This window comes from Vicia villosa, unplaced genomic scaffold (genome assembly GCF_029867415.1).
Source record: "Vicia villosa cultivar HV-30 ecotype Madison, WI unplaced genomic scaffold, Vvil1.0 ctg.003754F_1_1, whole genome shotgun sequence".
In the NCBI taxonomy this organism is placed as follows: Eukaryota; Viridiplantae; Streptophyta; class Magnoliopsida; order Fabales; family Fabaceae; genus Vicia; species Vicia villosa.
In genome coordinates, this window is record NW_026706289.1 from 66,344 (window position 1) to 90,658 (window position 24,315).

At 34.6% G+C, this 24,315-nt stretch overlaps 4 protein-coding genes across 4 annotated transcripts; 2 read left to right on the forward strand and 2 right to left on the reverse strand.

The window, feature by feature from the left end:
• The first annotated feature begins 3,215 nt into the window (after positions 1-3,215).
• LOC131641441 (transcription termination factor MTEF1, chloroplastic-like) lies at positions 3,216-4,301 on the forward strand. The gene has a single exon (XM_058911735.1). It carries the CDS (start codon positions 3,254-3,256, stop codon positions 4,187-4,189), a length of 936 nt encoding a protein of 311 aa, XP_058767718.1. The 5' UTR covers positions 3,216-3,253; the 3' UTR covers positions 4,190-4,301.
• A 130-nt stretch (positions 4,302-4,431) lies between these two features.
• Positions 4,432-7,631, reverse strand: LOC131641439 (uncharacterized). Its single transcript, XM_058911734.1, has 6 exons — positions 6,887-7,631; positions 5,491-5,972; positions 5,320-5,375; positions 5,099-5,197; positions 4,820-4,996; positions 4,432-4,734 (listed from the first exon to the last, which is right to left on the reverse strand). Exons 1-6 carry the CDS (start codon positions 7,369-7,371, stop codon positions 4,693-4,695), a joined length of 1,341 nt encoding a protein of 446 aa, XP_058767717.1. The 5' UTR covers positions 7,372-7,631; the 3' UTR covers positions 4,432-4,692.
• An 8,291-nt stretch (positions 7,632-15,922) lies between these two features.
• On the reverse strand, positions 15,923-19,731 carry LOC131641443 (putative pentatricopeptide repeat-containing protein At1g19290). Its single transcript, XM_058911737.1, has 2 exons — positions 16,578-19,731; positions 15,923-16,451 (listed from the first exon to the last, which is right to left on the reverse strand). The coding sequence occupies exon 1, from the start codon at positions 19,518-19,520 to the stop codon at positions 16,953-16,955; it is 2,568 nt and encodes an 855-aa protein (XP_058767720.1). The 5' UTR covers positions 19,521-19,731; the 3' UTR covers positions 15,923-16,451; positions 16,578-16,952.
• A 911-nt stretch (positions 19,732-20,642) lies between these two features.
• LOC131641446 (protein MAIN-LIKE 1-like) lies at positions 20,643-21,329 on the forward strand. The gene is made up of 2 exons (XM_058911740.1): positions 20,643-20,671; positions 20,768-21,329. The coding sequence occupies exons 1-2, from the start codon at positions 20,643-20,645 to the stop codon at positions 21,327-21,329; spliced, it is 591 nt and encodes a 196-aa protein (XP_058767723.1).
• The last annotated feature ends 2,986 nt before the right edge of the window (positions 21,330-24,315 follow it).

The following is a 24,315-nucleotide window of genomic DNA, read 5'->3' on the forward strand; positions in this document are numbered from 1 at the left end:
GAACACCCCTATATTTAATACTATTGAGCTTAAAAAATCATACAATATTCAAAATATGAAGGCATATAGAGATAAAATATAGTAGGTTTTAAATGTTAAAATTGTCTTAAATTTTATCCATAAAACTTAGTAAATAAAACTGAGATATAAATTCGTACTCTAGATCTTACAATTGTTTGTGTTATATATTACTTCGTCTGCAAATAAAAAAAGACTTTAATTTTTAGAAATCTAGTTGTATAAATTTCTCATCTTCAAATTTTTTCCTTATTATAACAATCTTAATCTTTTTTAAATTCTATGATAAAATAGCTATCAGAGATTCGTGCATGCAATTGAAAATTCTCAAATTTAAACTCGTCAAAAGATGTCCAATCTAGTAATAATAACATTTGTCAAATGAATTAGACCGTACAAATAACAGATAACAACGTGATTACTTTATCGTTTATGTACTCATATTGTTGGGTTTCAAGTGCAAAAGTGCTAAAGTTTTACATCGATTCAGAATTAAGTAAATGTTGGATTTATAAGAGAGGTAACTCATATTCTGAACCTGATTATCTTCCATGAATCTTTTGTGATTGTTGAGAACTCAGAGAAGATTGGCAATAGCCACAAATTTCCTTCATTTTCTTTTTACGATAACCTTGGTAGAGTAGGTCATTAGAAGATACTTTTTTCCTCTTTCTTTAATCTCTCAAAAACTTCAAACATATTTACTTATGAATGCATGTCCATCTTTAATTAGGATTAATCAAAGGAAAACTTCAAGACATAGTGCCAGGTTTCTAGTTACACTGCACATACCTCAAACTTTTGTAAATTCAATCCTAGGGGAATCAAAACTTAAATAATATCTTAAATACAATTAATGATTGACGAATATACTAGTAGGTATTTTTTTTTTTTACTTTAAGTTAATCTATGTAATGCATGCAATGAATGATCATACATTGGTTAACTAATGTTATGGGTTCACACAAGGGAGGTTATACATAATAAGTATTAATGAGACTGAGCTATTACTCGTAGGTAGTTGATTTAGCTAGTGACTAGAGAATATGAACGACATACTCAAGGATGCAAGACTGTAATCGAGTATACCTAGTATAATGTAAGCATGCTAGTGAATAGATGAATCAAATAGTGGTAAATTAATTATCTAATAATGTATAGGAAAACCTAGATTGGTGTTATCAAATATAGAAAAATTCTGACAATAATTGGTTCAATATTGTAGGACAAACATGTAGTGTTTATATCCAGTGGAGGAGAATCCTGAATGCATGATAAAGAAGAGCATTCCAAATATTTAGATAATACAAGACAAACATTAAATGAGGCTCTTACATTCAAAATTAAAATAAAAAGTAAAGTAATATGTTATGGTTAATAAAAGATGTATTTTATGTGTTAATGATGTATAGTTTACTACAAGAATGTGAAAGAGTGTTTGTTGAGCTAAGACATGTAAATGTGTAGTTAGATAGTTGATGGACCTAATTAAGAATGTAAAAGAGTGTTTGTTGAGCTTTTATATGTTTTATTTATAACAGGTATTCGAGCTAGAGTATAGTTGAAGATTTAACAACTAAGCATGATCACGTCTTAGTGGAATCAAAGAAATTTGACCGGAACAATATAGGGTATTTTATTATATAAAACCAAAGAATTGATGTAATATTTTGTTGGAAAATATTTTATTTTCCATTTTTTGTTTCAGTTTATTCTCCTTTATTTTCCTTTATTCTCCATTAAGGAGAGAATTAGTTGTAATTTAAGGTATTATCACTATATGAACCAGTCTGAGGCTGGGGAATAAAACACAACACATTTTTACCATTCTCTTCAATATGGAATCAGAGCCAATGGTTTGAGTAAAGGACCAATTTCTTATATCGAAAGTCTTTCTGACATGATAGTGGTCAGGCAGCGTGTCTCATTGTAATGTCCACAATGACGATACAAGTATTTGTGGATGGAAGAGCTTTAAGAAATAAGAATGAGTGGGTGTCATCTTGCAGATACCCATATGGATCCTAATGTTAAACTTTGGGGAGAAGGTAATGTTTATGTTGATACTGGAATATATCATAGATTGGTTGGGAAACTGATTTATTTGTCACACACCCAACTTGATATTGCTTTCTCAATTAGTGTAGAAAGTAAGTTTATGCATTCTCCTTTCGAGGAATATCTTGAGGATATCAATAGGATACTGAGATATTTGAAGGGAAATCCTGGAAAAGGCTTATTAAGAAAACTAGTGAAAGAAATGTATTTATCTTCACCGATGCTGATTGGGCAGGTTTAGTCTCAAATAGAAGATCAACCTCTGGATATTGTATTTATGTTTGGGGTAATCTTGTGACATGGAGGAGCAAGAAACAAGAAGTTGTAGCAAGAAGTAGTGCAGAAGCCGAGTTTAAAGCTATGTAGAACTTAAGATGAAAATTGAATTTCCATTGAAATTATACTCTGACAGTAAAGCTAATATTGGCATAGCTCATAAGCTAGTTCAACATGACAAAACCAAGCATATTGAAATTGATTGACACTTCATAAAGGAGAAGTTAAATGTTGGAATCATATGTCTACCTTTTGTGACTTCAAATCAGCAAACTACGGATATTCTGACCAAAAGTTTGACAAGATCTACCTTTGAGCATCTGATAGAAAAATTAGACGTGATAGATATCTATGCACCAACTTGAGGAGGGTGTTGAAAAATATTTTATTTTCCTATTTTAATTTTCCGTTTATTCTCCTTTATTTTCCTTTATCCTCCATTAAACAGAGAATTACTTGTAATTTATGGTGTTTCCACTATATAAACTAGCATAAAGCTGAGGAATAAAACACAACAATTTTTTACCATTCTCTTCAATATATTTAAATAGAATAATTTAAACTTGATTTTTTTATTTTATCCAATATCTAAAGTTAATCTTATATCGAATCTATTCCTTTAAATTTTCAAATTTTTTAAAAAATGTGTAAGTATAAAATGATGAATGAATATTTACTATTAATATATTTTGAATTTTTTAAATATTATAACAATTAATAATAATATGAGCAAGAAGAAGTGCATGTTGGATCATACACAATCTCATAACAATCTCTAAAATCCATTTACAACCAATCAACTACCAAACACATCTCCACGTGTCATACTCCAAAGCTAACCCACAAAATCTCCATAATAAAAAAACATCCTCAGCTCTATCCAAACATCCTCAGCACCACCATGTTCCCAGCTGTTAGAACCATAGCTCTACACTCATCTTCACTATGCACTGTCTCTTCAGACAAACCATCATCACCATCACCACCTTCATCAATTTCCAAACCAAACACAACCCTTTTAATTCCCAAACCCAAAAGCCTCCTCCAAAACCACCCTCTTTACACACCAACTCAAGAAAAACTCTCCCTTCAATTCAAAGAAAAAATCCTATGTCTTGAAGTAATGGGCATTGATTCAGGTAAAGCACTTTCTCAAAACCCTACTCTTCACACAGCCTCCTTAGAATCCATTCACTCCATTATCTCCTTCCTTGTCTCCAAAGGCATCCTACATAAAGACCTTCCAAGAATCTTTGGCATGTGTCCAACGATTCTCACTTCAAGCATCAAAACTGATCTCAACCCAGTTTTTGATTTTCTTGTGCATGAACTCAAAGTGCCTGATCATAGCTTTAGAAAAGTTGTGAAAAAGTGTCCAAGGCTGCTTACTTCAAGTGTGGTGAATCAGCTTAAACCAGCTTTGTTTTATTTGAGGAGATTAGGGTTAAGGGATTTAGAGGCTTTGGCTTATCAAGATTGTGTGCTTTTGGTTTCCAATGTTGAGAGGACACTTATACCTAAGCTTAAGCATTTGGAGAGTATGGGATTTAGTAAAGAAGAGGTTAGGTTTATGGTTTTGAGGTGTCCTGCATTGTTGACTTTTAGTATTGAGAATAATTTTCAGCCAAAGTTTGAGTATTTTTCTGTGGAAATGGGAGGGAAATTGGAGGAGTTGAAAGAGTTTCCTCAGTATTTCTCTTTTAGTTTGGAGAATAGGATTAAAGTTAGATACATGGAGGTTGTTGATAGTGGAGTCAATTTGCCTTTGTCATTGATGCTTAAAAGTACTGATGATGAGTTTAGGGAGTTGATAAAGAAAGGGAGTGGAGGTAGATGATTATTGTATTAGAAGCATTTTGATGAATATATATATATATATATGCATTTGTATATGTGAATCTATAAATTTGACAAATTGTTTACATGCTATGTATGTGTTTTCTAGTTCCTTTTTTCCTGATTCCTTACATGACACATAACTAATGCTGTCTTAAGTTGTTGTTAATGTAATTCAATTGAAGTTGTGAAAGCCGTATTTCGCTGTGATTCTATGTAATATTAAGGATTGTGAGGCGGCTGTGATTTAAAACCGAAATCAAATTACTTTCTCTTAAATACTTACAAAAGCATCAACAACTTATGATACAAACAGAAAGAGAAAAAAAAAACAGTAGAATCTGCTGCATTAGACAACTATTTATACAAAAGGAGTTGTTTTCAAAACTAATGTACTTGCTGCATGGAAACCAACACTTCCATTATTCGGAATGCCTGGTGTTAGGTCTCATCCCAAGCTTTAAACCAAAACTGAGTTATCCGGCTTTTCGAATGATTTTCTGTTTAGAAGGAAAATTCTTCAGAAAGAAATGCTGTCCATGCATCCTGGTACAAAACAGAAAATATGAACTTAACTTTCACTTGTGCGTATTGTGTAGCTATGTATCTAGTATGTATATATTTTACGAACCTGAAGAATCGAGAAAGCCTTCTCTGCTACGTACTTCTGCCATGGAGTTGCTCCTCTTTGCTGAAGTTTGTCAGGGTGGAGGCATAATCTTGCTTTCTGATAGGCTTTCTTCACTTGCGAGTTTTCTATTAGGCTCATATAAGCAGTAGCAGACCAGCCACTCTCAGGCCACAGAATCTGTAAAATGAAAACATATAACCATGTCAATTCTCTTGATAACTGCATACATCAAAGTGGTATAAAATTACAAAAGCACTTGAATAACTTGTCAAGCATTACATGATGTAGTGTCGAAAGCAGTTGCCTGATGTCGGTTTCCTTGTCAGATGACCACAATCTTATATCTCTGTCTAACTTCTCTGTTTCTGTCGGTACTTTCTGCAGAAACACAAATTGTTTACTTAAACAACCTTTACAAATAATCAATACATCATGCACATTCGATGAACATATCTAGTAAAATCAAATGCGTCTTATCCTAACCAAATGAAATGTATTACCTCTGGAGATTCGACTATTACAATTCCGTCATGGTATTCGCCTGCACAAGGCCTTCCTGCATTAGATGATCAGAGGTAAGTACGAAATGTTGCCTTTGTCTGTTTCAAAAGATCTATTCTGCATTAAATATGTACGAGGTATTTTTCTATGCGTGCGGTTAAGACAATCACCTCCCATTCCAGTGTTTTTTTCATTGCCATCATCTCTCAAACTCGATTCTTCATTAGTTCGCGAGTGAAACTTCTCTTTAGCCCATGCAATTGCATCATCAATGGCTTCTGTTCCGCATTTTTCCTCTCTAAAACTAGAGTTAATCTCTATAACATAGGAGCTCATAACTTCATCATCATCCTCCTCGTCATCGTCACGGTCAATAACTAGTTCCGGAAGCACGTGATCATGAACAGAATACTTTGACTCGGGTTCTAGACAAACTCCAGAGATAGCGGAAAATGGGGGACTGAGCTCCCAGTCATATGTGGATAGTTTGATGCTTTGATATGAATTGGGTTCAGCACTAATTGTTTCTGGGGATGTGACTCTTCTTGAGTACCCATTATCCTGACATGGAAAAAGTGGCCTCTTCTGTTTAATTGGCTGTTCCTCATGTGTCACAGTAGATGAGTTCCATTTATATGGGACTTTGATTGGCCTGTAACAATCATTCAGTATCATTATAGTTTGGTACAAAGAAAGTATATTATATCAAAACTTAGCTCTAAATTGATTGAATAAAGTTTAATTGAGTTGGACTCCGAAGATTCTTTAGGGTCAGAGCAAAGCAGAAAATTGAACTCACGGTTTTTCAAAGTATGAATAAACTCTTTACTAATGAGTCAACTTTTATCGCCTACTTAGCTCCAAATTGATGGAAAAAAGTTTAAGTGAATTGAACTGTTATGGTTCTTCATGGTCAGAGCTGAGAGTTGAATCCACGATTTTTCAGAGAATGAGTGAACTCTTTACTAATTGAGTCAACTTTTATCATCTAATTAACTCTAAATTAATTGAATAAAGTTTAAGTGAGTTGGACTCTGATAGTTCTTCATGGTCAGAGCTGAGAGTTGAATCCACGACTTTTGAGAATCAACTCTTTACTAAACTGAGTCAATTTTATTGACTACTCCGTACTTAATTAGCTCTAAATTGACTAAATAAAGTTTAAGTGAGTTGGACTCTGATATTCTTCATAGTCAGAGCAAACAGTTGAATCCACGATTTTTCAAAATATGAGTCAACTGAACTCTTTACTAACATAATCAACTTTTATCGCCTACTTAACTCTAAATTGATTGAATAAAGTTTAAATGAGTTAGACTCTGATAATTCTTCATGATCAGAGCAAAGAGTTGAATTCACGATTTTTTAAAATATGAGACAACTCTTTACTAAGTCAACTTTCATTAACTTAGCTCTAAATCTAAATCTGCTGATAAAAAGTAAAACTAATCACAATTTATTAATTTCCTCAAATATCACTTTTATCACAAAGGGCATAACTGTCAATTCGCAAAATAACAAACTGAAGCACAAACAGTTAATTGGTTATGATTTCAGTTTCAGTACCTGAGCTTTGAAGCAAAGTCTGAAAGTGCCACGTCATCACCGATCTCTTGCCGGAGAGGGCTCAGCTCCTCAGAACTTAACGCCGACGAAGAATTCGACTTCGATTTCGCATTGGACTGAGACCCTGACCGTTCTCTTGATCTCCGGTCATCATCCGACCCGAAAATATCTCCATAAAACGCGTCATCTTGCGCCGGGATCCTAAACACCGGCAAGCTCCGGCCATTCTTGGCCGCCGCCGGCGGTCCAAACACCGGTTGCTTGAAAATTTCCTCGTAGAAAGAACCTGACCTGGAGAACTTATGCGTGAGAAGGCTTCTAGGTGGACCTCCGAAGACGTCGGCGAAATCCTCAGCGTCCAAGGCTTCCGTCACGGAGACGCTGGTGTTGGAGAAGATGGACCGGGAAGATGATCGGTGTTCCATTGATCGCCGGCGAGGAAGTGCAGACGTTAATCCCATTGGTGTTCTCCATGACTCGTCCATTTTCCGGTGAGGGAATTCTGTGTACTGACCGGAATATTCTCACCGGAAAAAAGAAAGTGTAGCATGTGTTTATATATAGAAATTGAAGAGTATAAAGAATAGACTAAAATAAAATTAAGAAGAAAAAGTGATTCTCGAAAAAAGCCATTGATTTCCTTTTACTCTTTAATTTATTAAATGAATATATTTTATGATTAGCAGAGCAAGCTTGCTCCTCTTCATGATTATATCTATGTATGTATTCTATCCCTTTGGTTCAAAGAAAGTGGGAGTAATGAAGATTTTAATCATTGAAAAATGAAGGTGAGGTTGATGTATAAAAAAAGGAAAATGATAAAAAAATTGAACATAATTATTTGTTGAATTTTAATTTATAAATATCAATTCAAATTAATATAGCTTACACAAAAAAAATTCAAATTAGTATATAAAAATAAACAAATATTTATTTAACTTTAAATTAAAAGTTTATAACATAATTAAGTAAACTAATACATATCAATTGATCTAGTTCATTCATCCAAATTTAACCTCTTAATTATATGACAGGAAATAAGTCGAGTCAAACTCGTCTCAATTTACTTCAACTCGTTAAGAATTGGTTCAGCTTAAATATTGGATTGAATTCGTTAAAACTTTTTTCTAACTGAAACTTGACTCGTTAGAAGCTTACGAATAACTCGGTTCAATTCGTTAGATGTATTTTGTTATATTCAATTCGTTTGCTTCTTCGACTTAAAAGTCATTTTTTAAAGTCTATTCTCTTAAATAAAAAATAGAAAAATAAAACAAAATTTATATTATTAAAACTTATACGAGATTGTTTTTATTGATTTTATTTGTATAATTATTTTTAGAAATATTTTGCTTATTACAGAATATAAATTATTAATTAAAACGGTTAGATTAAAATAAAACATAGGGTTAAGATTTAGAGTAGATGTTTAATTCTACTCTTAAAAACAATATAATCTATCTCACATGCAATCAAGTTAATTTATGAACCTAACGAGTTGAACTATGTATAGTTCAAATTAAGCTCATTTAGTTAACAAACTTCATTTATATCTTATATTCAGCTTATTTGGTTCATAAACTTAGTTCAACCATTTAATTGTAAATTCTAAATTATTTTCGAGTTGATTCGGTTGATTTTCAACACTACTCATAATATCTCAATATATATAATTTAGAAGTTAATAATAATTTTATCAACATAAAATGTTTGTGTTTAGTGCTTCTCTCATTCTTTCCAAGTCTCGTTATTTGAGAAAATAAAAATTGTTCCACGATAAATTTAAAATATTTTCTTATTTTCTTCTCTCTTTCAAAAATTTCAAGCTAAACTAATATATAGACTTTGCTATGGACTTTGTAAGAAAAATAAAGAATTTTTTTTTAAGAGTGTATTTTTATAAAGAAAAAAATAAATAGTATCATTAATATCTTTTTAAATAATTTGAATTAAATTTGAAATTTTTATTAAAATCTCCAAAATCCTTCTTCAATACAAAATCTTTAAAGTTTTTCTTAAAATTGAGAACTTCAAATTTAATTAAATGAGGGTTTTATAAGATTGTAGAAAGTTTAGATAAATTATCCAAATTTAATTTTTATTGTTGTAATACACTTAAAACTAAAAATTTATTAAAAATAAACAACTATTTGTTATTTCCTATAAAAACACTCTCTTAAAAATGTTTAAAATTTCACGTTTCTTTATCTTCTTCCTTCTTCCAAAGTCATTTATTTTCCTAACTTCCTAGCTTGCAAATAGAATTAAAGTATTTGCTAAATAACTTGACATAAAAATGATGTAAGTTGTTCTACAAGAGGTATATTCCATTATATACAATTGCTCTTTTCAACATTTTTTTTTAATTCTTTAACAATTTTCTAAATTACTCATTATTGAAAAAATTTCAAATTTCAAATTAATTGGGTCTATAGAGAATTTATATAGAGTAACACTCATTATCTTACAAATCAATTTTATAAGACTGAATTGCGTTAATCTAATTTTAATATAGTACCAGAGTCTAGCAAACGGACAACAAAACAGTCAACCGTTTAAGTTCCCAAACCAAACTCAATAATATAACAAACAAGAACTTAATTAATTTCGACAACATGAGTTGAATCTTTAGCAACCAAACCAATGTTGGTTTTGTTAAGTGAGCTTAATATTAGACAAAAGAATTAGTTCAAAATTGTTATTTGAAGCATAAAAAAATCATGATGATTGCTTAATTTTAAAGTCTTGCTATATTATTGCTATCTGTTGAATAATTTTTGGCTTTCTCGAATGATTAGTTAGTAGTGAATGCATAGAGTGGAGGATATTGTGTGTAGTGTAAAATTGCTTGCATTGATGATTACCTGGAAAGATGCATAGGATGCATAGGTTGGAATTGAAAGTCCCTACAGACATCATCATATGCATAATGCAGTGTCTTACATATTTCCTTTACATTATATGCTTTTCATTTTCTTTTAATGTGGGTCAATTTGTTTCTTTTGTTTTGTGGTACACTGTTTATCCTTTTTGGTTGTCCTCACTCACCATGATTTGAAACATGGATAAAAGAGTAAGGATAAAATGCATTCATATAATGTATGTGTGTGTGTATTTTGAGATGTTGTCACTTCTGATGGTTACTTTAGATTGAGAGAATATAAAATGAAAATGTAAAAAGTATATGGATTTATGTGTATGGCATGAAGATAAAGTTTTCAAAGGAGCAGGTGATGGAAAGGATGGTTGATATCTCTACGGGGGACAGTGCATGCCTTAAAATTGATTTGTGGTCAGAACTTTTTTACTTTAAAATTTCCATTTAGAGGTATCATAATAATCAATACAAGTCTATAGACAAGTGGTGCAAAGAAAGAAATAACAATGATCTCATAGTTAATTGTTTAGAATTGACATGATGTGCTGGTAGAAGAATTATAGAATTATTTTGTGATATGGAAAGGATTATGCAATGTTTTGGACCACAAAACATGGTTTTTGCATATGGTGTGGACCAAAAACACAATTGAGAGATCAACTACTTGGTGTGGTAAGAAAAAGGGAAGTAGGGAACATATTCCAATTAAAAATTGATCCTAATGAATACAATTACTGGGCCTTTAGTTAGATATTGATGTTCCCTTGTAGAATGATTTTTTCAATCTTGCTTCAACTTCATGCCATTCTTTTCCAGCTATCAAGTCATGTTTTCCACCCTATATATTCACGTGTCAATAATATTAAGAAATAATTTGGTAAAGGAGGAAGTAATGTTAAAGGTTAATGTGGTAAAACACAGAGTTAAGTCATATTTGGCAAATTGAACTTTCAATTCGAGCAACACTAATTATTCAACAAAATGTATTTGTTACCTTCCATACTCTTATATAGCTTTGGAAGTATGTCTTCTCCATAAGTTGTGATTATTCCCGAGCTTAGCTTATATAATAAGAATTATATAAAAATAGATAGAACTGTCAAATAAGCCCAATTTTTCAAAGCTCTTATTTTTTGACTCCACTAAAGCCCTATTTTATTAAGCCATTTGTTAATGAGAAATTTTTTAGGCCTCATAATTTTAGGCTCCTTAATTAATGTGTTATTTTTGGGCCCAATTGAAAGGGCCTTATTTTGTTTCAAAATTTTTATTTCTAATTCCAATATGGATTAGTATTCTTGTAATTTTTAAAGTAGGATTACATGATCCTTATGTAGAAACGGCAACAAGTCTATGTTTTACAAACTAATCCTTTCTCCCTACACAAAGTTCCTCCATATTTATGATAACCCCAAACATTATTTTGAACCCAATTTGTGAATTATGTTTAAACTTTATTTTTCTGTGTTGTATTTTTAAGTAAATTTGATGTGAGATATTTGTGGTGTTAAATGCTCTAATTTGATTTTGGTAGATGGCATATAATTGCATAATATTTTTTAGCTAGATTTTTTTTTGGTCAAAAAAAAAAAGATTGATTTTTTTATTTATTAAAGATTAACTAATATGAAGAATGAAATATATTAGTAATATATTTCTCAATCCATGCCTTTGGTCCACCTTTGGGAACTATTATATGCTAATAATAGTTAATAATAGTAGGAGTTAATTGATCAATTGTAATTTGTATGGATCTTGTTTTTAATATAACTAAATTAAATAATAAAATTGGTGTATGAACATGTTATACATGACTCAGTCTCAAAAGTGTATATCCTGCACATGATAATGAGCCACCAAATAATATAGCATTTTTTACTCTAGGTACAACTTAATGCTTAAATTTAGATTGAGAAGTGATAATAAATTATTGAAATTTATGCATACTTGTGAATCTAGTTCTAACTAAAAAAATGTTTAAAGTTAGCTTGTTTATTTTTATAATATTATTTTTCAAAATTAAAATTTTATTTTTATTTTAAAAGAAATTTTTAATTTTTAATTTGGGGCCTTGGGCCCCTTTCTAGATTTTGGGGCCTTATATTTTTGGGGCCTATATATTTGAGGGCTTATTATTCTCAAATTTTTTTAGGCCCCCTCATTAAGTGGGCTAGAGCTCAAATTTTTTGGCCCCTTGAATTGACAACTCTAAAAATAGAAGGCAAATAGACTATAAATTGTGTTGCTATCTTTTTTTAGATGGCAAAATCAATCCTGTTAAATACTCCACTCATTAACCTAGGCGATACAACATTTACATGCATAGGTCTTTGGTTTCTTAGTAAAAGATTCACTAAGAGTCCAAAGGACTCTATGTAAAAGATTTAACGTCTCTGATACTAAGAAACCAAAAATGTCAAAGACAAAAGATAAATGATATGAAAGTATGTTGATTGTCGAAGTAAACTTTCTCATGTTTGACCACTTTACTTAAAATGCTTTTGTGAGTCGTTTTCCTACTACCCATACCCATCCATACATCAAAACATATGCTAGCTTAAGTATCAATCTCTCCTATGAATAAGCCAAGAAATTCACAGACGCATCTTTCTTCACTAATACTTCGGTTCACTGAAATATATCAAATAGAACTAAGTCACGTTAGTATTTGAACCAGTAAACTTTTTACAATGAATCATGTGTTCCCCGAATTTATCAAAGCACATCTTGTGACAAACTTCATCAACGGGAGATATAGAAATCATAAAGCGGTATCTAAAGGTAGTGTGATACTCTATTAGTGAAATGTATTGGCCTAACCAATCAATAATAGAATAGAAAGAAGAAAATCTTCGTGCCTGTTTGCAAACCACCAAAAATGAATCTGCAAAGATATTAAGGATATACAACGCATAACACTGAGATGAATCTGCAAAGATATTAAGGATATACGATGCATAACATTAGACTCAAACAATACATAAAGAAGAAAAAAAGTGGAATATTATGTTAGCAAATCTCAAGTTTTAATTTTTTTAATATGCATGAAAGTACATCAACTATTTATAAGAATAATTTTGTAAAATTTTATTCTAATTATTTTATTCTCATCTATGTGACAACTATTATAAGACAATACAAAAATACAATAAAGAATATAAACTAATAGACCAATAGTTACAATCATCTACAACAAAAGCAACTGTTTTAGAATTTGATACGCTTCAAAAACAATTCAATTTTCAGCAAGAAAAAAACTAGTTTTAATAATAAAAAAAAAGTATCCTAGGATGTATAAATAGAAACTTAATCAGAAAAGTTTGCATCGAGAAAAATCTCAACCAAACATATCACCTCTAGTGCAAATATGTAAACTAGCTTAATGAATAGGAATCCTCTGCATTTTGTGAAACGAGTCACGACTGCCTCGAACACAAACTTTCCCAACTGCAGAAACTCCAATCCCTGACTTATTACCAGTTACTAACAACGTATAACAGAAAGTTAAACCGTACATGTATGGTAATAGAATAGAAGAATTTCAACCTGTTACATGTAGGCAGAGGATAAACCAGAGTGAGTGACCAACACAAACCAGCTGGGAGGCACAAAATTGTGATTCTCTTTAAGACGACCCCCACCAATTATCAAAGTAACTACAATCAGCTTTTGTGCCAGCCTATCTCCAAAAGTTAGCTCAGGTCCCATTTCCATCACCTCATCAAATTTGAAGAGAATACACCAAATTGGATTTTTCCATTTTTGGATTTCATGTCTTCCATTATTCATGTTCTAAATCCGCATAAGAATATTGTTCACGGGTTATTCAGTGCTGCGAATACAATTAGTGATCTATCTATAGAGGCATGGTTTTAGAAATTTATTATTAGGTTATTTATTGAAAAGAACAATATTTAAACCTTAAAGGAATTAAATACACGACATCTAAGACGGTATTTCAATATTTAGTTCTTTATCTTCATTAAATACTTTAAAAAAAAACAACCGCAGCCCAACAAAAGCTTCTATCATTAAAAATTAAATATTATTTCACGAAATTCGTCAGATGGAGTAAAGAATGAAAAACTATAATGTATAATTAAAATGAGGATACCTGCTATGTAGCTCAAGCCTTAATCAACCTCTTAATGTTTCATTTCCGCTTTCAAGCAGAAATGAAATATGACAAGATACTCCCAATTTTACGAGAGATGAGTCAAAATTAACTTAAGTTTGAGAACTTGTGAAGTAAGCGATAAGCAGTTATTATTCCCTTGCTACAGCTAGGATCTCTTGTTATCTGGCAGTAATCCAAATACAAAGCTTAAGCTAGCAGGATAGAAAACAAAGACTAACGGAAAGGTGAGGCTGAGTGTTCTAACTGAAAGGAGGTGCTCTAGACTCCAGGTGAGATAACTGTTTTCCTGCTCATGCATAATCCTTTAGCCCATTAGGTTCTCTTCTAGTTCTTTGTTTTCCCCTTTCAGGTGTTGTTAGTGGTCTAAATAGAATAGAGAATCAGAATTTGGAATTGAAAAAGAAGCCAAATGAATTGGATTTTCATAATCTGAATAAACCTTCTCAACAGACAAACCATAAACAGCATCTATCAGAAATCGTTTGAAATTCTAAATAACACAGCAAGGAAAATCATAATGAAATTAACCAGAGTAAGAGGCAGAAGACAACTCGCAGGCCTTGCTTGAGGATAGAGGGAACTGATCATGGTACATGAGAGAAGAATTGAAGTGTAGAGCTTACTTAGGACCTATTTGGATAATCAGCTTGTTTTGCAGCTTATAAGTGCTTAACAAAAATAAACGCTTATGAATAAGCTCGCATAAGCTGTTTTTATAACAAAAGATAAAATACATTTAAATTGTTTTATATATGCGATAGGTTGTTTTCACTAGCTATCTTGAAGAATTTATAAAAATAAATTCAAATATATATATAAAAAAATGTCATAAGCTGTTTTGATAAAGTCTCCCAAATAGTGTCACAAAACTTATAGCAGTAGATAAGCTCAAATTAGCCAATCCAAACAGGCCCTTAGTCCAACCCGTAAATCAAAAAAGGAAGACAAGAAAATAAACCGACAGTCCGACACAGATGCTTACTCCATAAACTAAAACTTAATTCAGAATCACAAGGATATAAAATTGGAAAATAAGGCACCTTAGTCCAGTAGCCAGCAGTAAAGTAACCCATCCTTAATATGCTATGGTTGATAAAATACTTGGACCAAATATTTCTTGGTAGAGCACTGCAAACCCTGAATGCAGGAAAAAGAACATACAGAGACTGTGTAATAATGTCTCAGCTCTCCTATTTTATCAAGAAAATTAGTCCACAGATTCACGCACGCCTTAAAAGCCCCCCTTTGATGCAAGAGCAAGAACCACTAATTCTGTTACAGACTAACATCCATAAATGTGCTGCATACCACAGCGGATGCACATAAATGACATTAGAAAATCAACGCAGTTTCCGTTTCTGTTCAGCAAACAAGTCCAATGAACAGGATGCACGAGAAAATATGCAAATATGAATGTTTCATTTCATCCTAATCAGGCCAAATAATAAGAGTACAGAAAAAGCCCTTGGCAGTTCAAAAATGTCAATAGACAATATGTACTTCAAACAAATGTATATCATGTTAACGACCATTCTAAGTCATCATGTTAAAACCACAGGGAGGAAAAACTCAACTGAAGATATGGGCAGCCGGTACATGACACGCAAGTTTTTATTTTCAAGTAAAAATATTGAGGCACCAACGAATTCTCCCTTTTAATTGGTCAAGACAAATGCTCCCTTTTGTTACAGGGCCTTCAAAATAATAACAGCGTGGTTTGCCACAGCACACAATTATTACAATATTAAGAACCTGATTATAAAGCAAAAATTGCAGTGTCCTAACTTCTATAAATAGTAGTGCTTTAGAGGCAATAAATAGTAACAGTAGTAGTAACAATAATAATGATAATGTTAGTGCAACGTTACTATAAAAATGAAATTTTATTTAAAAAGTCAAAACAGTAATAAATAATTAATGAGAAAAAATCCCTTCATCAGCAAAGCTAACTGAGTGGTTCAGCCTCAAATTCTAATAATTGCAGGGCAACCTATGTGTATCAAAATAATGACAAGGAATATTTTGGAAAAGAAAAAAAAAGATTAAGGTGAGGGAAGTTCTTCCCACTCTAAGGTTAAAGAAATCGCCAATCACAGTGATAATTTACAACGTAGATACAATTTCCCGCCAATGGAGGATTCTCATATTCGAACTCATGTCATGCAATTTTCATGAGTGGAAGGCCACTGGTGTTGCTAATTGACTATGATGGATGAGTTGTTCTTATATTTTTTCTTATCTAACAACCACCCATAAACTTAGCGGAATTCTATCATAGCTCTACCTGTTTGTTTCCTGAATTTGTATCACTTCCGTATGACTTCATTTAAGAAAGAATCTAGAATGCAGATGCTTTATGTCTTCAAGATATTGCAAAGGCCTGAAGGGTCATTGACCTATCGCTTCTGTCTTCCAAAATACAATGCTTTCTCTAGAAATGAGGTATTTTTCCCTTTCTAACCGATACAATGTCTTCCAAAATACTCTGCCTCCAACTATAACGCATGTCACAGCTTGATCAATACCATCTAGCCTCTTCGATATATTTCCTATGTTGGGAACATATACAGCAAATCATTTGAGTCAATATATTGAGAAGGTCACAAGATAGACGAAATCAACCTTGAGGAAAGCATCTCATTTAGCTATATATGATGAGCATGAAATATGAGTACCTTCTAACATGTTTTGCTTCCCAGTAATCAAAAGTGCAAAGGTTTATGAAGCACGCCTAACTTCATTAACAACGAATGAAACTCTGAAATTTTCAAGTATGGTGTATCGGTGCTTATGGCTGAATATGCAGGAGGATTTGACCATTTCCGATCTATAAATTCATACGAAGAAATTACTTTTTCTATGGTGGATTTTGTACGAAATTGTTGCATATAGCAAAATCTGTGCTGCAGGTGTGCTGTAACAAAGTGTTTAGTCACCTGTTCAGATTTGCATATAGCAAAGTTTATGGGTATCAGGCAAGAATCTGATTAAACCCGCTTCAATAAATTGATCCAAAAATTTCTAGTCCTCTCCTTCCAAACAACCGTTGTTCAAGGCAGAATGCGAGTAGAAATTCCTTCTTCTGCCATCTTCTCTCTCAATTTAGAGGCTTTATCAAGATCACCAATTCTACAGTAACAACTGATTAATGTATTATAGGTGACAGCATTAGGAACCAACCCCTTTTGACGAAGTTTATAGAAAAGTCTCTGTGCTCGATCAATATTTCCTAATTTGCACAAACCATTTATTAATGCATTGTATGTAGTAATATTTGGAATAACACCTCTCTCCAGCATCTCATCCCTTAACTTGAAAGCTTCGTCCACATTGCCAGAAGCTGAACAGGCATGAATTAATGCACAATATGTGAACTTATCTGGAAGAAAACCTCTAGACATCAAAACTGACAGAACACTTCTTGCTTCATCAAGTTTTCCTGACTTGCAAAGTCCATCTATAGCTATGTTGCACACAATACTATTTGGAAGAGTATTACATATAGCACTTTTATCAAGCGAATCAACAATTTTCTGAGCTACTAAAGTTGTATCGTTTCTGAAGGAATTATCAGAACATTTATTATGAACTGTAAGAAGATCGAAATCCACCATCTTGTCTAGGATCACAGTAGCTTCATTGATTCTACCATCCCGATAGAGGCTGCTAACAATTTTGCTACAGACTACCAAGTTGGGAGTGAACCCTCTTTCTATCATCTCAAAATATAAATTAAAAGATTTGTCCAATTTCTGTTCATTGCACCAACCAGAAATAAGGGTTCCATAGGTAATAACATTTGGTGATAATCCTCTTGTTTGCATCTCAACAAGTAGATCTGTAACATCATTTGACTTCCTAACCTTAAAAAGTCCATTAATAAGGGAATTGTACATTTCAACGGAAGGTAACATCTCTTGTCTTTCCATCACACCTTTAGTTCTTAAAGCTTCCTGAACATTTCCATTTTTGCAATATGCATCGCTCAGAGTCCTATATGTTATTTCATCAGGAGACAATCCAAGTTCCTTCATCCTATCAAAAACAGCCTCTGCTTCAATCACTTTCCCCATTTTACACAAACCACTAATCATTATATTGAATGGAACTGCGCTCTTAGTAAAGCCCCTACCTAAAATTTCTTTCCAAAGCATCATGGCCCGGTTAGAATCTCCCATCTTGAAAAGGCAATCAAGCATAGTACAACAGCTGACCTCATTCGGAGCCACACCTCTGTCTACCATCAAACGCCAAAGGTGCAAAGCATCATCATAGGAACCCACATGAACCAATCCCTTAATAACAGTATTATACGTCACAACCGATGGAGTTATCCCTTCCCCTAACATCTCCTCACAAAGCATAAAAGCCTTGTTCATTTTCCCTTCTCTACAATATCCATCCAACAGTGTGTTATAGCTATAACAATCCGGCCTCAAATTCCAATCTACCATCCCCATAAACACTCGCTCAGCTTCACAAACCTGTCCACTCTTGCAATATCCTCTAACCAACGTGTTACATATAACCCTATTCATCTTCAATCCAACCCTCAACATCTCATCTCGAATCCTAACAGCATCCTCCATTCTCCCCATTTCACAATAACCATCCACCAGCACACCATAAACCCGCTCATCAACAACCAACAACTCATCCTCCTCCACTTCCCTCATCAACTTCTCCGCCTCATCCATCTTCCCCTTCTTACAATAACCCCTCATCAACATAGTACAAGTAGCCACATTCCGCGAAACCCCTCTCTCGGACATCAATCTCAACACCCTCTCAACTCCTTCAAAATCATCTTTTCTAACACACCCATTAATCAAACCATTGTACGCAACAACATTAACCTCCAATCCCTCTTTCACCATCTCCTCCAAAAACCCCATCGCAACATCCACTCTCCCAACCTTACAATGCGCGTTCACAACAATACTACACATATAAACATCCGGCACAATCCCAATCCTCACAACCTGATCAAAAACCATAACCGCAGTACTCCCCTCTCCCTTACTAACTAACTTAGCCAACAAGAAACTGCAAGACCGTAAACCAGGCACTCTCCCAAGCCTTGTCATTTCATCGAACACATAGAGTGCATGTTTCGTCATCCCTTTCTCCGCAAACGCCCTAAGCAACATATCAAAAACTACAAGAGAAAATCCAAACTCTTTATAAACGGCAAACACATGGTTGCAAACCGCATAAGCACGGTAGTTGTTAGTACAATGAAGATCAAGGAGTTGGTTAAGAAGAGAGGTGGTTTCTGTAAACATGCGAGCGCGAGCGAGGATATGGAGGAGGATGGAGTATGATAGGGAATTAGGACGGTAATGGGAGTGATTAGTTGCGAGGGTGAAGAAAGAGAGGCAGGCGGAGGGGTTGTGGCGGAGGCGGCGGAGGAGGGAGTCGGTGAGGTTGTCGGAGAATTTGAAGGTGAGGTTTTGGAGGGAGTGGGGACGGTTGAGGATTAAGAGGCGGGAGATGCGGTCGATGAGTTGGGGTTGGGGGAGGTTGGTGGTTTCTTCGCGAAGCTTCCATTGAAGGGGGAGAGATGAGTGGAAGGTTCGTGAGGGGAAAGTGGGTTTGAGGAGGGAAGAACGAAACATTTGAGAAGCATTACTTGTGTGCCTGTGTTTGTTTAAATTGTTATTAGTGTTTTTTTAATGTCTTTTGGTTTTGTAGTTGAATGGTTGAATGAACCTTGATTGAACATAGGACAATGATGGTGTTGTTAGTGGCGCATGAGAAGAGTGAACAATTTAAAGCAAAAATGGAGCCGTTTTTTTGTTGGCTAAACATTTATTATGCTGTGGAGAAATTAACCCTCCGAGTGAACTCTCCAATGTATGAAAAGTAAAATATTCACACTCAAAATTTTATCATTTCATAAAATTTACAAGAGATTTACAAGAGATCGGAAATTTTAAATTGATTATGGAAATTTGGAGACGATTATGGATAATTTCATAAAATAGTAAGAGTTTTTAATTATTTTGCGAAATTTTCGGTAGAACTTTCCAATATTTCTTACCGGAAATTTAAAAATTTCTAGTACTTTTTTGAAGCAACTAAACTAGAAAATTTGAAATTTTCGATAGTTCAATTTTTTTGAAAAAATACTGAAAATTTTAGAATTTCTAATAGTTCATTTTTAAAAAAATTAAAATACTAAAAATTTTGAAATTTCTGATAGATCGTTTAATAACTAATTTTGTTTGCCTTATTTATTTGTTTCAGTGAGGATCAGAGTACAAACGGTTCTGTTGCGGGCAGGCTTGTTGATAGGACGGAAGCTCATCGCGAAGGGGTGAGGCAGAGGCTTCCCAGCTACGGGCTGAAAGACATCCTCTGACCCGTTCTCATCGAAAACAGTTGGCTGAGCAGGCGCAATTCTGCGCACCCCGACGCCGGATTGCTAGAGTTGCAAATTTGGAGGAGGCACTTGTACATGTGCCTATGGCTGAGTAGGTACTTGTGGAGGAGCAAATTGTGCCTGTAGCCGCTGTGGGGGAGGCAATTGTGGAGGTATCGGTTGTGGAGGAGCCAGTTGTGGAGCTACCCGTTGTGGAGGAGAAGGTATCCGATGTGGAAGAGCAGGTACCCGCTGTGGAGGTGGTTGTTGAAGAGGCACCTACGGCGGTTGATGAGGTGTCTCCTGCTGATACAGACGCCATTACACTTTCCAGGAAGACCTATTGACAGGTCCGTGCTAACAGGATATGTTGACCATGTCGCATTCCGTACATGGCAGGGCGAGGTATATATGTTATATTTTTTATTGCAAATTATTCATTATGGCTCGATTGACTCTCTGAAAGTTTATTGATTATTTTTTAATTTTGTTTCTTACAAGAGCTTCGACGCTAAAGGTCGCTTCACATGGCTCAAAATTGAAGAACTTCCCAAAGGGGGAGATGCCTGAGCAGGTCATACGTATTATTACTCATTTTAGCCTGCTGGAGTTCGCCGAGTGCCCACTTACCATGCTCGACACCTTCCTTCTGTCACCTTTTGTTGAGTGGTGGCACCCTGAGAGATCATCATTTCATCTTCCATTTGGGGAGATGACTATCACATTGGATGATGTCTCATCGTTGTTTCATATTCCCATCGTTGGTATATTCTTCACTAGTCTTCACATTAATCAGGGGACGCCGCTGGCACAGGTTGTAGAGGATCTAGAGGTTGATGAGGATGAGGTGCTTGAGGAGTTTTCTTGTAACAGAGGTTTGCACCTTTGGATGTATTGGCTGAGGGAGAGGTACGATGAACTTGTGGCGGCAGAAAGGTATGAGGTTGCCGCTAGGGCGTACATGCTACATCTAATGGTATGTATTCTCTCTGCAGACAAGTCTGGTGTTTATATAGATGATTGCTACCTTTGGATGTTCAGTAGCCTAGACACTCCAAACTAGGCTTAGGGAGTGACAGCGTTGACTATGCTATATACGACACTTGGAGTTGCTTCCCAGTCTAAGACTAGACAACTAGCTGGTTATTTGAGCCTATTACAGGTATACTAACATTTCTTTTTTGATTTTTTACATTGTTATTTGAGTCTATTAGTTATTTGTGTCCCAGCGAGTGCTCCACTGGTGAGGATATGGAAGGGCAGGCCGGCGGTTCATGGTGGTGTTATGAAGTACAAAAGGACTCTTGATGCGTTAATCGTAGATGATGTCGTTTGGACACCATACTCGGTGCACTGTCCCCATCGCCCCAATTGACGATGCAACATTGTATTCAGGGAATATGAGGTGGGAGAACCACGTGACCAAACACATGCCTGAGAGGTGTCTATGACAGTTTGATTTTGTCCAGGGCATCCCTTGTCTGATACCCGAGGCTCTAGTTGGTGGGATTAACATATGCTTTCAGAGCCACATCATCAACTCTGCCCGTGAGATTAGCATATGGTTACTTGGAGTGGTATCACAATATATCACGCCCTGGCCTCATACCACCGACTGCAAGGTCTTCTACTGTTCTTGGGCCTTGTGGTGCTAAGGAACGTATGATAATAGCCATAGCTAAAATAAGACCATACATAATTCACCACTTCTCAATGAAATGCAACTTTCATCACAAGGTTATCAACCAATCATAACAACGAATTCAAATTCACAACGATATCATCAACATAGTATAACAACCATTCATCATTACAACGACTCAAAATGCAACTTAATATGCGGCTCAACACTGTGCATATGCATGTGGTACCATTTGGAGTAGAACTCCCATCTCAAAAACCGCCAATACAGGCCATCGTAGAGAGCATTAGCTCCATCTTAGAAAAACCGCCAATACAGGCCATCGTGTTGAGCATTAGCTCCATCTCATAAAAACCGCCCATATAGGCCATCATGTTTCCATTTTAAGGCCATCATAAATATATGCTATGTTATGCGACTCGACAATGCGACTTCATAACCATTCAAACAACAACAATGCAACAACTATGAAACCACAAGGCATAAGCCTTCAACAAATGCCAATACAGGCCATCACTTCATCGTCATAATAAAGTCAATTCATGTATTCATCAACATCATATCTTCATCTCAATTACATAAATCATCATTACAACATATATTCCACATAACATGTATGTGCATTAAGGCTTGCTTAATATCACTTGTTTCACACAACACACATTCTTCAGCACATAATCATCATCATACAAGTATCATCATATAATCATCTCTGTCATAACAACTTTTATTCATCGTAGAGAGCATACATCATGTTATATCAAAGTATAATCATTTCCAGCTATACAAAACCTTATAAGCATCTTGGTCAACACAACACACTAACATCAATTAATCATAATAACAACAAACATCAAAGTACAAAACTCAAGTAACATCATGACACAATTAATTATATTCCTTAATAAGAGCATATTCATTGTTAATCCATCACAAGGCATTATTATCAGCTCACACGAGTCGAATACGTGCAACCAATTGCATCCAGCATACAACATCATTATCAACTCATACCGATCAAACACAATACAACAAGTATAAGTTATATTAAATAATTGTCTAATGGTTCCCAATCCATTTTTATAAGATAGGAATTTATTTTAGCTTTCTAACGGTCCAAACGGTACGTCAAACGGACACTCGAGTCAAAAGATATGGCTATTTGAAGTTTCTGATAAGTGCCAAATTGTAGTTATTTTGTGTATGTAAATAGTGGCACTTATCGAGACTTTTTGTTAATACCGTTTGAATAATTCCCCATTTTTGTGTATATTTGTATCGTTTGTGTTTTGTTACGTTTTCGCGTAAATATGTACCGTTTGATAGTTTTGTTGTCTTTTTGTAGGTATTTATGCGTGTTCGAAGCTTTGAGGAATAAAGTGTCGAAGACACAGCGGCGAGCACGCGATTTTACCAATTCATCGACGGACAAGGCTCAAAATAAGGATGATAAAAATCATCAATTTGGTTGCAATTTATTCATTGTTAGATAGAGCATGAAATAAGCTTTCCAACGCTTCGAACTGGGCGCAAATTGGCGTTACGGTTCTCAAGTTATGACCAAAACAAGATTTCATTTTTCTGTTGAGCGGGCTAAGCGGGCTGGACCGCACTAAGCGCGGTCTGGGAGCATTTTTGACAAGTTTGGCAGAAAGTTGGGCGCTTAGCGCGGGTTTTTGGCGCTAAGCGCGGTCTGGCGGTTTAAGACCAATAAAAGACACCGTGCTTAGCGCTGTCTGCGATTTTTCAGTTTTGCATATATGTTGTAAAATCATATTTTTTTTAGGTTTTTTATCACCCATTTCCCCCTTGGAGTGGCTCTGATCCATTTTTTATAGTTTAGAGGTTTAGGAAACACCGTTGGATCCTACATCATGTGGATTGATCATGGATTTGTCTCGATTTCATTGTGATGGTTGATAACACGATTTTATATCATATATTTAGCCTGAAATCCATAAATATTTATAGTATTTTCCGTTAATTATATTGTTTTATTATGATATTATGCGAGTATTTGCTTTGTTTCAGGTTTTACGCTCTTATTGAGATTATTTGTGAAAAGGAGAAGAAATGGAGCTAAATGACTACTATTTGTACCTAAAAGATGAAAAAGGGGTGCAAAAAGGAGACCCAAAAGCCCAAAGAGAGACACCAGCCCACGAAGGAGCTGGAAAGACCTAAAGAGCACGTGGAGACGCCCGTCTCCAACGTCTCTCTCTGCCACGTCACGATGAGGAGACGTCCGTCTCCAACTCCCCCTATATTTTCTCCACTTGAGACGCACGTCTCAAGTCGTTTTGCTGAGTCTCCCTAAAGAAGTGGAGACGTGCGTCTCCGAGTCCCAGCCCAGAAGTGCTACATTCACGGAATCCAACTGCAAAAGCTCACCTATAAATAGAGGCTG

Excerpts from the sequence above, each read along its gene's own strand:
- LOC131641441 (XM_058911735.1), top strand. The coding sequence starts at position 3,254 with ATGTTCCCAGCTGTTAGAACCATAGCTCTACACTCATCTTCACTATGC.
- LOC131641439 (XM_058911734.1), bottom strand. The coding sequence starts at position 7,371 with ATGGACGAGTCATGGAGAACACCAATGGGATTAACGTCTGCACTTCCT. Across the intron at positions 5,973-6,886 it reads GACTTTGCTTCAAAGCTCAG|GCCAATCAAAGTCCCATATA; the intron begins GTACTGAAACTG and ends TGATTGTTACAG. Across the intron at positions 5,198-5,319 it reads TAATAGTCGAATCTCCAGAG|AAAGTACCGACAGAAACAGA; the intron begins GTAATACATTTC and ends GTGTTTCTGCAG.
- LOC131641443 (XM_058911737.1), bottom strand. The coding sequence starts at position 19,520 with ATGTTTCGTTCTTCCCTCCTCAAACCCACTTTCCCCTCACGAACCTTC.
- LOC131641446 (XM_058911740.1), top strand. The coding sequence starts at position 20,643 with ATGTCGCATTCCGTACATGGCAGGGCGAG. Across the intron at positions 20,672-20,767 it reads TCCGTACATGGCAGGGCGAG|AGCTTCGACGCTAAAGGTCG; the intron begins GTATATATGTTA and ends GTTTCTTACAAG.